Source organism: Brachypodium distachyon, chromosome 3, assembly GCF_000005505.3.
Source record: "Brachypodium distachyon strain Bd21 chromosome 3, Brachypodium_distachyon_v3.0, whole genome shotgun sequence".
Classification (NCBI taxonomy): domain Eukaryota; kingdom Viridiplantae; phylum Streptophyta; class Magnoliopsida; order Poales; family Poaceae; genus Brachypodium; species Brachypodium distachyon.
The window spans coordinates 52,651,055-52,666,083 of record NC_016133.3 but is presented as its reverse complement, the minus strand read 5'-3'; the positions used below and the strand labels follow the sequence as shown (position 1 = coordinate 52,666,083).

General features: G+C 47.7%; 3 protein-coding genes across 3 annotated transcripts; 2 read left to right on the top strand and 1 right to left on the bottom strand.

Moving 5' to 3' along the window:
- Window positions 1–1,459: 1,459 nt before the first annotated feature.
- LOC100824393 lies at window positions 1,460–2,579 on the top strand. The gene is made up of 2 exons (XM_003570065.4): window positions 1,460–1,873; window positions 1,964–2,579. Exons 1-2 carry the CDS (start codon window positions 1,647–1,649, stop codon window positions 2,262–2,264), a joined length of 528 nt encoding a protein of 175 aa, XP_003570113.1. The 5' UTR covers window positions 1,460–1,646; the 3' UTR covers window positions 2,265–2,579.
- A 184-nt stretch (window positions 2,580–2,763) lies between these two features.
- On the bottom strand, window positions 2,764–7,033 carry LOC100824084. The gene is made up of 4 exons (XM_003570064.4): window positions 6,468–7,033; window positions 5,641–5,865; window positions 5,168–5,521; window positions 2,764–3,645 (listed from the first exon to the last, which is right to left on the bottom strand). The coding sequence occupies exons 1-4, from the start codon at window positions 6,924–6,926 to the stop codon at window positions 3,172–3,174; spliced, it is 1,512 nt and encodes a 503-aa protein (XP_003570112.1). The 5' UTR covers window positions 6,927–7,033; the 3' UTR covers window positions 2,764–3,171.
- A 923-nt stretch (window positions 7,034–7,956) lies between these two features.
- LOC100829207 (uncharacterized ATP-dependent helicase C29A10.10c) lies at window positions 7,957–14,813 on the top strand. The gene is made up of 7 exons (XM_014900582.2): window positions 7,957–8,136; window positions 9,000–9,545; window positions 9,664–10,860; window positions 13,627–13,954; window positions 14,066–14,324; window positions 14,420–14,645; window positions 14,751–14,813. Exons 1-7 carry the CDS (start codon window positions 7,957–7,959, stop codon window positions 14,772–14,774), a joined length of 2,760 nt encoding a protein of 919 aa, XP_014756068.2. The 3' UTR covers window positions 14,775–14,813.
- The last annotated feature ends 216 nt before the right edge of the window (window positions 14,814–15,029 follow it).

Below are 15,029 nucleotides of genomic sequence, written 5' to 3'. Positions count from 1 at the left end.
TAGGAACATTTCCAACATCGTAACACTAAAAAGTTTCTCCTTCCTCTGAGCAGAGCTGAGCGGCATGGCGCCCTCTGGCACACAGGCGGGGACCCAGGGCACGGGCGGTGGCGGCGCGGTACGAGCAGAGCTGCACACGGAGGCGCAGGCGGCTGCAGCGCGGTGCGTGGCCGAGGGCGCAGGTGGCGGCGGCAGCCATCTCGGGCGGTGGAATGCAGCGGCGAGGCCGGCAGAGGCCGCGGAAGGCTTGGACGAGGGCTGACGGAGGCCACCGCAGGCTCGGACGAGGGCCGCGAGGCGCCTGCCGGCATCGGCACCGCGCGAGCCACCGTCGCGCCTTGGGGACGCGGGGCAGAGGGAGCGGGCGGCCCCTGCTCTTCTTCCTCTCCCCGTCTGGCTACGGTGGCGCCAGGCGCGGGGCAGCAGTTGGGGGCGGCCCCGCCAGCGGCGGCACCCGATGCGGCCGGGGCTAAGCCGAACGGGGGCAGGGGAACGCCGGCGGGGGCACCCAGGGAGGTGGCGGAGGGGTCGGCTACGGTGGGAGGACAGCGGTGGTCGGCGGCGGCGCGGTCCGGCCGCCGGAATCGGAGACCGGCGCCGGCTCGGAAATGGCCGGAACGAGGCAGTTGGCCGTCCCGCCACTGGTCGGGTGTTTTGGACAGCTACCATATTTTAACCTCCAATATGAATAGCTATCAAAAATAATTTGGTTATCCGAAATTTATGGGTACGCTGTTAGAGACGTATTTTGGGACAAAATACACGTATTGACAGTTTTTGGATATTCTATAAAATATGAGTATGCTGTTGGAGATGCTCTTAGGCATGACTGTCTTAAAAAAAACATCAAGCCATGAAAAATTGATTAGCCCCACCACAAAAGACACCCACAATTAAAAAGCCAATATAAGAAAGGAATGGAAATTGATCCAGCAAGTGATGACAGGCACAGTAGCTTTGATAAATAAAGTACAGACAAGGTGGGGATGCCACGCGCCGAGGTCATTCGAAAGGGCGATGGTCCCGTCCAACTACTCAGCCCACCAGTTCTCCTACAACCCAGTCCCAGAACAAGTGGACGGGGAAAACCCGCGTGCCGCAAGTAGAATTCAAGTGTGTGGCCCCTGCCCAAGCACAGCCACGCAGGCACAGTCAGCAGTACTCAGCCGAGCCAGTCCGTCCGTCCCAGTCAGGCCGAAGCACGCCCCGGGTTCCAACGCGCGACGCCTCCATGTGGAGGCCTTATCCACACCCTTCTTCGCCTCGTCGCGTCCCTCTCTCCCACCAAGGCAAGATAGAAATTCCCCGCGAATAAAGAAAGAACCAAAGAGATGGGATGGGGTCATGAGGGGCAGGAGATAATGCCGAATCTACAAATTACCCGCATTACTTGCGCACGAATAAACGCCGAGGCCTCTTTTATCTCCTCCGCTCGCCCCACGTACGCCCGCCCCTCTATTTGTGGCAGCTCCTCCTCCATTCTTATCCTCCCAGTGACTCACCCTCCTTCCCTCCCCTTTATAGCGGCCGCGCCGATCGATCCTTTCTCATCGACGGGCAAACACAATCGAAATCTCACGGGTTGATTATCCCGTTATCGTCTGCTTCCTCTTTCCTGTCGTTTGATCTGATCTGATCTGATCGGCATGGGGACTCAGATGGACGCGTACCTGCTGTTCCGCCGGGCCGCGGAGCCCAAGATCGCCGCCTACGACGAGCAGGACGAGGACATCGGCTCGGCGTCCGAGTCCGAGTCCACGTCCAGGAGCTCGGCGGCTTCCTCGTCCTCGGAGCTCGCCGACGACGCGACCTCCTCCTTCGGCTCGGCCGACCACTTCGAGATGTCCGCCCTCATGACGCAGCTCCCCTTCAAGTACGTGCGCGCGCCACGATGTGCCCTGGTTTTACCTTCTTGATCTAAGCGGAGAGGCTGAACTGACGCCGCTGCGGTTCTGTTTTGCAGGAGGGGGTTGTCCAAGTTCTTCGACGGCAAGTCGCAGTCCTTCGCGTCGCTGGCGGCGGTGGGATCCCTGGAGGACCTGGCCAAGCCGGCCAGGAAGCGCCTCAAGCCGTCACGGAGCTGCGGGGGAGGCCTGGACGCGCACCGAGGTCGATTCCTCTCGCCGCGCCGGCATTGCCCCAAGGCCGCCAGGAAGGCTGCCACGAGGGCCGCACTCTCGGTGCTCGGGACCTCGCCGAGGAGGCCGCCGCTGGCGGTCGCTGCAACGCCGAGGCTGGCCAGCAACGCCCTGGTCGTTAGTTAGGAATTCGGCATCGCTCCGCCTAACACTGACGCGCAGCTACGGGCCATTGCGTTCAACTGTGTCTAGGCAAATAGGCAACGGCGTCTACGGAATCTGTTGGGTGCTCTTCTCCATTGTGTTTATGTTCTTTGTAGACGAGATTGTGTAATATACTTCCTAGGTTTAATTAGAGCGTAATGGTCGCTTGAAATGGAGATACTGTACGTCTTCAGCATGTGTCTACTGAGACGAAATTGCGAGCTAGCGTGAAATTGCTGTGAGTCAATACGGGGGGGTAATGACAGATGGGCTCAACATAGTGGATTTTCCGTATCATTCAAGGTATTAGTGGTTAAAATGCACGTCCAAACTCAAATGCAAATTTGAATTGGATGAGTAGTACGAGAAAGTAAACAACGATTCCAGCAGGCTACCAGTGAAGCCCTTGTTAAAACGTTGGATCGATGCAGCATGAACAACAAAACATGGTAATGCCAATTCCACCAAACAAGGAAAACCATTCGAATATGACTAGTACTCAATGACCAAGTGCGTAAGAAGTTACAGATTGCGTGTATAATGTACGTACTGACAATTTAAGAAGACAATCATGTTGAATGATAGCCAAAAACATTTCAAGTTCCAAGCTACGGTGAAATTTCATCATACAGATAACTGTACTCTACTGTTCCAGGCTATGAGAAATTAACTGGGAGTAGCAAACAGAATGAGTGAGCAAATTCCCAATCACTAACTTGGTGCTTCCAACGGGTTTAAAACTGTGAAATTGACAGGTCAGGGCCCTCCTTGCCTTCCTGAAGATTTTGAATGGGAAATGCCTCCCGAGCTGATCAGCAGTTCCAAAAAATTCTTCACCCGAAGTATGGTCTGAATTGCTAGCAAATATTTGAGAGACATCACACCAGGTTCAGACAGCACGATATTCAATAAACAGGCTCAACTTCTGAACCAACACAGCCTGTGAACCAAATATAGGTTTTCTTCCTTCACTGATCCAATTCTTCTCCAAACTTGATGCTTTTGCATTTGCCCGCATGTCATCCAGAAAGGCAGAAACCATTTGATAAATTGAAGTCCGGAGGACATCAGCCATCAAATAAGCTTTTGTGTGCAGACCACCTCTTTGCGTGCTTGCAATTGCAGTTGCATTGCCTTTTTTTCCCGTGGAGAAGTTAGCCCACCTAATGCTTGCTGGACCCAGTGAGTGCACAGGTTGTGGGTTAGTTTTCTTTCCTAAACACGCCTCAACTGCCACTAGCACAGACAGCAAAGTAGACATCACAGCAGCGTTGCAGCCAGTGAGTTGAGCAACTCCATACCGATCCTCTCGCCGTGAGCGTGCAGTTAGTGCCGCCAATGTCCGAGCACACAATGAGCATATCTACATTTGTTGAGTCACACAAAATAATCTAGCATTAGGTATTACTGAATAAATTAATCTTTGGATTACATAATCTGAAAATGATACACCATATCAGGTAAATACAAACATTTGATGGCCTGAACCCTGTAGGCATTAAAAAATCTTATGACCAGGCTATTAAAGCACAGGCATGTAGCTTGATTGAATTTATTCAGAAAGACACCTATTGAATAAGAATATAGCTTCTGGATGGTACTAAAGCCACAAAACATTGCAACATCTTCAAAATCGATAGTAAAAATCTTCAAAATGTCCATGTTCACTGATAGTGATTTATAGTTTCTATGAGTAGTCATCTGGTGATAAACCAAAAAAATATATGGGGAAAACCCTTATGTAGTGGAATATATAAAAATAAACTCGAACTGCTACTAAACTGAACATCGTTTTCACAGTTTCAGGCTTCCAGATACTGTCAAAGCTGATGTGAGTTCTGCATACCAGCTAGCAGTTTCCATTCTTGGTACTTAGAATCGGTAATATGAATTCTAACCTCTATGAACGAAAAGTAGAAATGAGAATCCAACAGATTCAGTTATATTGAGAATGCCGGATAATATTCTGATTAAATAGAAGTCAATATAGTCCTGTCATAATTTTCTTCAAATGGAAAAGAGTGTTTCTCGTAACTGCAATCCATTTGTTCTGAGGCAAAGCATGCTCCACAAGTTAATGGTGAACTATTATTTCATTAACACTTGGTAGATTGAAGAACCATAATTTCCCACTGATCTCGAGAACCAGACGACGGCAGTGCATACTGCATCCATGTATTAGAGATCAATTTGTCATACAGTCATACCAGGACATCTCCATCACATGTGCTGTATTTCACAATCATACCAACTTTCCATAGTTGCTGAAACCCTAACTCTAGTATCCTAAAGTGGTGCAGAATAGTCCAAATGCATAGTAATAGTGCCATTTGCAATGCCACAGACTGATAGCTAACACTCCCTATGAACCCAAATATACTAATCACCATAAAAATAAATGTGGTCCTGATACACTAGCTGCCAGCATTAACCATCAGTTTTAAAAAGCGCGTACCAATTGTCAAATAAAGGTCTCAACACTTGAAGTCAAGCTATTATATCTTTCAAGAAAAGATTAAATGTGGAAAGTCTCTTACCCACACAACATACTATGTAAAATACATTCGGTAATCATTTCTGATGCAAAATCTTTCTGATCATGTGATTCATTATTCAGATTTCGAGTTTATTAAGCATGACTGTGAGTAACCAATCATGATGCACATATGCTTGAGCCTTGAAGTATACTCAATTCGAGGACTATAAAGTATGGCCTCCCATTCAAATAGAAAGAAGCAACTCCATTAACATTAGATTCCAACTATTTGCTAGATGATGGTCCTTAGCAAGGAGCATGTATCATTATTTCTACAACAAGGAACACAAACAAGATTGACAAAACAACCTATAACTTCATAAGTACTAAAAAATGATTGCCAAATCACCTGTGAATCATTAAATGCCCCAAAGAGCTTGGATTGTTGTGACAGCAGTTCTGGCTTATCACTAGAAAACCCTTCGAGAGCTTCAGCAATTTTTGAAGTGAATTCCTCAAGTGGCTTCAAACAGGCTGTGACAATTCTTTTATAAGTTTCACCAGATTCCTCAAAGAAGGCAGCTCGACGCCAAGGTTCCAAGTTACATTCAGATACCGCACACAAATCTTGGAATGCTAGATATTGCATCAACGATCGTGGATCACTTAGTTCCAACGTTTCAAGGATATAATCAGTAGGATTAGTCTCTGCAGCAGCAGTGCTCTGAGGTGGAGTAAAACTGCACCTTCTTGTATGCACAACCTGAAATTGGAAAGCAATTGTATTAAATTTCCACATGAATGAAGCTGCAGAGTCCAGACAGTGAAAAAACAGTGTATCTATGGCAAGTTGTTTTGATTTGCATTTCGCAGAGAACAAACCTGGACAAAATGATGGCTTATTTCCCAACAGAAGGAAACACCAGTGGTCAATACAAAAATACTGATTTGGGTGATAATTTGGCCTCCAATGGTTCCTCCAATTCTGAATTGCCGAGGAAGAATAAAAGTAAGGGCAAGTGAAAGGCAGAAAGCCTGAATCGACACCTTTAGAGCCCTTTTTATGGATGGCAGAAGCCCCATCTTTAATCCGTAGAATAGAGGTCGCTGGACAATAAAACAAGTTAAAAAGGTAAGACAACTGACAACATACGCAAGTGACTGCTGGGAAGAACTATAATATAGCAAGTGAGATACCCAGCAAGTCTAAGATTCCTAAGGGCTCAAAATTAACCAGCCATAGGTTTGATAAATCACAACCCCTAAGTTTGGAGTAAACCCCATTTTGATCTTACAAACATACTCCTACCAATAAGAATTAAGATAAAACAAGGTGTCTGCCTGGGAATTCGACCATGACAATTGCAATACAATATCCTCGGGAAATTAGACAGAGATCGCAATAGTCTCATCAACTATATGATTTAGATTTCTAAACTGAAACACCAAAAGATTAGCTAGCACCCATTCCCCCCTCTGATCACAAAACCCCAGCGTAAAAATACCAATAATCCAAACCACATTTGACAAACATCAAATGTAGTGAGCAGCAATAGTCATTGGCACCACCAATCATTCCTATGAAGTTAATCCTAATCATATTGGTATGAATTCTAAGCCTAAAAACTAAACATACCCAAATCAATCAGCAATTTAGGAAGAACCAAACAGCACATATTGAAACCCTAACTTTTCCCCTATTTACTCACCTGCACGACGGGGAACTGGAGCAACCACCTCCCACGCCCAAAGTAGTGAGCAGCGAACACGGCGCCGAACACGGCGCCGCGGAATCCCAGCCCCGCGACGGCAGCCCAGCCGGCGTCCTCGGGGACCAGCGACGCCGCGGCGCCCACGAAGAGCGCGCCAGCAGCAGCGAGGAAGGACGCCGCGAGGGCGCGCAGTGGTACCGGTGGTGGGCGCGGGTGGGGCGACGCGGAGATGAGGAAGGCGAGCGCGAGGAGTCCCGTGGCGGCGCAGGAGAGGAGCGGGTGCAGCGCGAGTAGGAGGGCCGGGGGCACCCCGAGGCGAGGGTGGCGGCGTCGCGGCGAGGCAGCGAGGTGGACAACGGAGGCGGCGGCCGAGAGCGCGGCCTGGAAGGCGAAGACGGCGAGCCACCGCTGGCCCACGGCGTCGCGGGTTGCGCCGCGCGGCGGTGCCCTGTCCATGGCGACGGTGGATGAGGGTTTGGGGAGGTTTTGAATATGGTTTTCCCCCTTTTGTTTTGTCTCGGGAGTTCTGAATTGCTGATTTCTGAGCTTTTGAACGGGGAAGAGCAGGCGAGCGAACGTGTCTTGTTGCGGGGGTGGTTTGCTTGGTTTGAGAGCTCGTTTTCGTGCGTTTGGAGGGCTTTCATCGGTCAGTTCGTAGCTTAGTGGCTAAGCTAACTTTAAACCTTCACTGCAAAAATAGCACGTAAATCAGTTCCATTCCGTGCATTATAATCTGACAATCTGGTACCCACTCCCCCTTGTTAATTCACAGTGCAATTCCATACTCCCTTCGTCCCAAAATAAAATGACGTCATATCACTTATTTTTGAACGAAGGAAGTATATCAATTTAGATAGTATGTACCATCAATTACAAACCAAGTACTCCACAGAAAATTCAGACGGTATATACCATCAATTACAAACCAAATAATTTCTCCGTCCCAAAATAACTGACGCAGATTTTGTATGGATTCTTATACAAATTCATGTCACTTATTTTGGAACGGAGTGAGTAGTAGTAAACCCGAGAAATGAACGAAACAGTACGGGTTTTGACCAGGAGGTGGGGTCGTGGACAACTGGACATGCGAGTAGTATACCATCACGTAGTTCATGTTTTGACGTTCGAGAATCAAAAAGTTATGCACGAACTGCTGTTGATTTTTTTTTATGGAGAGTATTGGTATTTAGTTCAACATTCAAGCAGGGTCCAAATAAAACGTGCAGCAGCATCCGAAGCATTTCCCGGTTTCCCCTCGATCCGCCATTACCATTGCGAAACTGAAAGGAGCGCGCTTGCGTTAATTACTGAATCCCTTGGCTCTTCGCATCCCAACTAAAAATTAATTGGCAGCCGGAATCCAACCGGCTCCCTTCCCTGCCCTTTAAATCCTGACCTGAACAGATCCACGCACGCATCTTCAAAGCTCTCGACCGAGCAGAGCTTTCATTCGCCAGAGTTGGGAGCGTGTGGGAGGGGCAAGATGAGCGACGACGACCTTGTTCTGGTGCGGCGAATTGAGAAGGCGGCGGGGTCAACAAATGATAGCAGGTACAGCACGTGGGCGCAGAGCGACTTGGAGAAGCAGATGTTCTCGTGGTCACTTCAGGAAGTGCTCAACAGGAACCTCTTCAAGAAAAAGGCGAGTCGTTCCAGCGAACCTGTATGTTTATCTTCGTTTGCTTTTGGAATGAAGAACTAGGTTACATGCCCATAGCGGAAATACTGTTATTGGCCAAGAAATGGGAACATGAACTCATGCCTGCTCGTCAAAATAAACCGTCTACGTTTTCAGAACTACGCGGGCGTGTAGAATACTTGTTGTGATATTGTATCTATACAAATCAAGGTTTTTGTGTCTTTTAATGCTTGTTGCAAGGGTCTATGAATTGTTAACTCTCAGCTTCATTAGATATACGCGTCTAGTAACCCGGGCATGTACTCCTTTATTCAACAACACCTTCTTGTGAAATATTGTACTTATCGATACGAAATATTGTACTTATGGATACTTCCTCCGTCCCATATTTAGTGTCGAAATATTACATGTATCTAGACGCTTTTTATGTATAGATACATCCGTATTTGAACAAATTTGAGACACTTAATATGAGACGGAGTGAGTACGAAATATTTATCATATAAGTACATAATTTGGCGGTCAAAAGTATTATATTTTGTAACGGAAGGAGTAGCTAGTTTTTCACCTTATGCGTCTCTTGCAACTTTATTTTCAGTTTGTTCTATCTGATCTACTCCGTAATTTAAATCATATGTAACATAAATAGTCATTACCAGATTGAATCGCCTTTTCAAGTAAGTTAATTAGTCCCTATACTTATTATACAGTGACATTTTCAGTTTAATTTATCAGAAAGCATTGATTGCAAACTTAGCATTATAAAAGAGACGGTTTAGAATTTTGTTTTTGAAAAAAAGAATACTACAGTGATCCGGCTTTCGACACTGTACTGTTATTCTGTAAGCTCAGAAAACCAACCAAATCATGGCTAATCTCCACTTCAGGTTAAGAAAGTACCGAGCACTTTTACATCTCTAAAGGAGTACATGGGCTCATTCACCGTACCACTGATAGAAGAAACTCGTGCCGATCTCTCTTCGGCGCTGGAGGGCATCAAGCACGCACCAGCAACTGAATTTGTCCGGATCGAGGGACTTTCTTCAGATTCAGAGCAGTCGATTTTCAGCATCCTGGTGAAGAAGGCTGACCCCAAAATAAATCCGGGGGAAGTTTATGCCCTGAAGGACGCCGATGTACTATTGCTGACGGATCAGAAGCCGAAGCATATCTCGCAATTGGGTAGTAGCAAGGTGCGTTATGTGATCGCCTCAGTGTTGAAGGCCGAGGACGCGAACGGCAGAGCCATAGTAAGGCTGTCAGGTAGGCCTGTCCATGAACGCGGCGGGAGAGGAGAGTTCGTATTGCCTCTTGTCGCGGTGTTCCTGATCAACATGACGACTTACAATCGTATATGGAATGCACTGGATGTGGAGGTTGCTTGTCACAGGAACACTAGCATCATTGCGAAGATTGTAAATTATGCTCCGAGGGTATGAACTCTGTTTTCTTACTTATTTCTAGCATGTTTCAACTGTTGTTTTAAGTGTTCTTTTTTTTTATTGTTGGTTGGCCAGGAGGACGAATCGGAATTACCATTATATTTGCCAGACAGAGAACTTGACGTTGAAAATTTCAAGCTCAACGGGTCCCAACGGAGGGCAGTACTCGACTGTCTCATCAATGGAGCAGCCAGATACGTGTCAGGTGCGTCTGATATGGGGTCCTCCAGGGACAGGGAAGACGAAGACCATCAGCACTCTACTATGGTCCATGATGGTCAAGAACCACAGAACACTGACCTGTGCTCCGACCAACACTGCGGTCGTGGAGGTCGCGTCTCGGGTCCTCAGCCTCGTCGAGGATTCCTGTGGCGGCAGCAGTGGGAAGAAATGCTTTTTGAGCGATGTTGTGTTGTTCGGCAACGAGGATCGGATGAACGTGGATCAGAGCCCCGGGAAGATTTTCTTGGAGAAGCGCGTTCGCCGTCTCCAAAAGTGCTTGATGCCAGGTGCAGGGTGGACAAACTGCTTGAGTTCCATGGTACGAATTCTCGAGGAACCTTTGCCTCAGTACGATTCGTATGTTCAGCAGATCGAAAGGGAGATCGAGGAACTTGCTAGGCAGGAAAAGGAGGAACGTGCTAAGAAGGATAAGAACAAAATGGTGGAGGCAAAGGAGGATCTTGCTAAAAAGAAGAGAATTCAGAAAATGTCATTCAAGGACGACTTCCTAAGTCACTACAAGGAAGTCGAGAGTAGTCTGGCTAACTGCATCGAGATTTTCTGCAATGATCTCCCTAGATCTGCAACAGCTGGACAGAATTTCCGTTACATGACCGAGGTTCTGCGCTTGCTTAAAGAGTTTGGGAGACTAGCGCAGCATGAGCCAGACAAGCAGCTGGAAACACTGTTCAGAATCAGAGACACAGATGGAGAAACCAGCTGTTTGTTTCGGAGTCTCGTGGTATATGTGCAAGACAGCGTGCGTACAGAGCTTAAGCAGGCCAGATCCCTCGGCATCGAGAGGTTAAATGACCTGTCCAACAACTTTGATCTTCCAGAGGTTTATGAAAAGCGGTCGATCGAGGATTTCTTGCTGAGGAGCTGCAAAAGCGTACTCTGCACTGCGTCGAGCTCATCTCGTCTGCACTACCTGCAAAAGGCCGAGCCGTTCGACCTCCTTGTCGTCGACGAGGCAGCGCAGCTGAAGGAGTGCGAGTCGCTGTTGCCTTTGCAGATTCCTGGCATCCGTCTCGCTGTTCTCGTCGGAGACGAGTACCAGCTACCGGCTCTTGTGAAAAGCAAGGTGATCTGACTGAAACTCGTACCAGCTCTTGTTAGAGATATTAACAATTTATGATTTCTGTGAGATCGAGATAAGCAAACAGAGGGGGGTGAATGATTGCGCGGAAGCAAATTAAAACTTTTTCCGAAAGTTCAAACCCTAAATCACCTTTCTGTCCGTGATAGTAAAACAGCCGTAACTTTTGATTGGATGAACAAAAAAAACCGTATGAGTATGGAAAAGAAAGGTATTAAAATTATCTAATCAACGCAACAAGAATCAGCTCAATCGGACTTACCAATCAAAATATATGATCAAAATAGTAACAGCTGACAGAAAGTTACGAGGATTAATCTAAAACCAATTTCGAGGAATAACAAGAAAGATGAATTAATCGCAATCTTCTCTTGATCTCGTGATAAATCTGCAGCAAAGTATTATGAACTTGTGATGAACCTGCACCAAAGTATTACAAAGATCTAGCACGAAGATTTCACGAAGATCCGAGAAGAACAGAGATGACACCGCCAACGAATCTCTTTATTGCAACGATGTCGATCGATTACAAAAGATGCAACCATGCATCCAAGAACTCTCCAAGAATTGATCTAGATCCAAAACTTTGAGTTCCCTCACGTCCTTGCTAAAACCCTAGCTAGGATGCCCTCTATTTATAAGGGAAAATTCGCAACCCTAAACCGAATCCGAATCCAACACGGACTCCTCTGTCCCGGTCAGTATTTTGCCCGTGGGGCCCTCATACGACCTCGGATTGAGATGACTCCAAAAGCAAAGTTGTTCGTCTTGACGATGCACACAACTTTTATGTGGATCACTTTTCCATCCGACGCCATCTTGATGACGCTACTGTTTAATCTTTAAACAGCTCTCATCCAGCTACGGCTGGACCTACATATCTTCACCTCGATGTCACTTCATGCCATCAACTCTTTTTGTGATGTCTTCAAAACTCGACCATCACGTATCGAATATCTCCAATACCGTACATCTCCGGTATAAACTGTTGGGAATATGCCCTAGAGGCAATCATGTATGATGTAATTCCCAATGTATTCATAAATATTATTAAGTTGTCCTTGTTTGAACATCTGATATGTATCATTGAATATGTGATTTGATTGTGGAACTATGTATTCATGTTGTTCATACTAAATTGTCCTTAGTCATTGAGGTTGTGCTGGACACATAACCTAGACTAATGTGAAAGTTGGCTGATGACTCGGTTCCACTTGTCATGGGCATGGTGATGTCATTCCAGCTTACACGGACTTGGCTAAAGAGTTTAGCGAGTCGGACTGACCCATATTGAGATGCAACGAGTAGGTCGTCATTTGCATGTCTCAATCAATGTAATCCTTAGACCTGAGGTTATCGCACAATCCGAGTTGTGGATCACCAACTTAGGTTCTGTCAAACGTTGTTCCGTAACAGGGCAGTTATAAAGGCAGAGTTCGGGTTGATTGAGAATCAAGCTGTGTGATGTGGATAACCAAGATGGGATTTTGCCCCTCCGACTGGAGAGATATTCTCTGGGCCCTCTCGAGTGATATGATTCGGGAAGCATGGCCATGCGCGACTTGGTTAACTGTTAACCGGGTCGATCGACTAAAAGTTAGTCGGATGAATCGTATATCACGGATCGAGAAGAGAGTTGAAGTATTAAAGGGATGACGATTAATCGCCTATAGTTCGACAAGGTATATCGTGAGGCAAAAGAGACTAAGACGTATGTCACATTGGAAGGTACGTCGTCATGACTCGATGGTACTTGGGAGTTGGCACGTTCTGCTAGGAGCCGCTACCGATTGATCGATTGTGAGTCGGACTCCAATCGTGTCCAAGTCGCCATGAGCCTGCGGGGTCACACACTTAAGAGCGGGAGCAAATATTTGGTCGGGTTGGACCCGAACTGGAATTGGGCTGACAATGCGAGTTGGACTCGCAGGGTGGATGGGCCACAAGGCTTGGAGCCCACTTCCACTCGATATATAAGCAGGGGCGTGGGATGCCTAAGGGGCACGGTTTTTTCCACTCTCATGCGTTGAGAACCCTAACCCGATTCAGTTCAACCGTCGCACCGGACCTAGCAGTCCGCCGCCGGAGCTCCTCCTCGCACGTGTGGATACCGGCAGAGGTGCTGTACGTTCAGCACTTCGACGATCGTGGGATTGGATCGGCTGGATCGGATCGAGGGACTGCACTGCATCAAGGCGCCGCATCGATAATCCGCAACTGCGCGTCTAGTGGTAATCCTCGTGGCCTTCTACCTCGGCTAGATCTTGGGAGTTCGCGTAGGAAAAGTTTTTTGTTTATCTCTACGCGCCCCTTCATAAACAACATACGACAAACCGGTGCCCTCCCGGATCATCGTAGTCTTCACTTCCATTGTTCCTTCGCACGAACGTCCCGCATGACCTTGATCCTCGACCTCAGCTTCCCAAGCTTCGTCTCTCGATCCCGTCATCGACCACGTTCTTCTACCTCCGACAACACCTGAAAGCGAACACACAAATAACCAGTACGAGCATAAGTACACGACTTGACTCAGGGTAAGTTTCACACAACTCACACCATGTTTTCACATAAGAAACTAATGGATCAGCACACCACTAGCAAAGCACTAAGTCCAAACAAGATACATGTCATCACTTAAATATCCATATTATTCAAAGTATCCACATCAATGTTTCATCTAAAACACTTGCCAATGTTACACATCACATATGATTTCACAATTTCTGTTGATTCGACGTTTTGCTCTTGCAGGTCTGTGAGGACGCCTGCTTCGGTAGGAGCCTCTTCGAGAGGCTGAGTTCACTGGGGCACCCAAAGCACCTGCTAGACGTGCAGTACAGGATGCACCCGGGGATAAGCAAGTTCCCGGTGTCGAGCTTCTACGAGAGCAGGATCACCGATGGCGAGAACGTCCTGAAAAGAGACTACGAGAGGAAGCACCTTACGGGCCCAATGTACGGGTCCTACTCGTTCATCAACATCGAGGGTGGAAAGGAGAGCACCGGCAAGTTCGACAAGAGCCTCGTCAACACCATCGAGGTGGCCGCGGTGACCCGGATCGTGCAAAGATTGTTCAAAGGTACGTACGCAGGCGAGTTCATCGCCAGTGAGTAGCACATGCATCGATCAAAGTTTGTTGTTTCCCTTCCCTTTTAATCTGCGTTCTCTCGTGAATGGGCTGTGGACGCAGAGTGTATGGAGACAAGGAGGAAGCTCAGCGTGGGCGTGGTGTCGCCGTACAAGGGCCAGGTGCGCGCCATCCAGGAGAAGCTCGGCAAAACGTACGAGGTGCGCCCCGGGGAGTTCTCCGTGAAGGTCCGGTCCGTGGACGGGTTCCAGGGCGCCGAGGAGGACATCATCATCATCTCCACCGTGCGGAGCAACGCCGCCGGGTCCGTCGGCTTCCTCAACAACGTGAACCGCACCAACGTCGCGCTGACGAGGGCCAAGTGAGTCCATTCTCCCACTCCCTCCCGGCTGGTTTGTTCTATCTTGGTGAAGTGCGTGATTGTTAATTTTGTGTTGTGTTGTGCGTGTTTCGCAGGCACTGCCTCTGGATCCTAGGCAACGCGACTACATTGGTGAGCAGCAAGACGATCTGGCAGAAGATTGTGGCGGATGCGAAGGACAGAGGCTGCTTCTTCAACGCCAACGACGACAACGACCTCTCGCGCGCTATCATCAAGGCCGTCATCGAGCTGGATGAAGTAGAGAATGTGCTCAATATGGAAATGGGTGCCCTCCGTATAGGCGGCGGGTCACGCTCTGGGGTATAAAAATCGCTCATGATTTCCATAGGACGAGACACGAGATCGATCCTATCATTTTCACAGCATGCGATTTTTCACTTACAGATCTTGTTTTCTTCGCCGCAGAAATCCAGGGCGAGGTACACATGAAAATCTCGATGGAGTTGGATGCTGCCGACCGCCGACATGGCTTTGTTCTCTGGTCGTCGAAGGCGCACGTACGAGCTGAGAAATTACCAGCCAAGCAGCGCCTGCTTTGCTAGAGAATGCTTGTGGCGGAGGCGTATGTTTGCAAGCAATCCTTTCTTAGTAGGACTACTATGCTTGTACTGATGGAAAAACTCTTGGGATTGTCTGAAAACCATAATTAGCTATTTAAAGTTTTAAACTGCTCTATCATCAAAG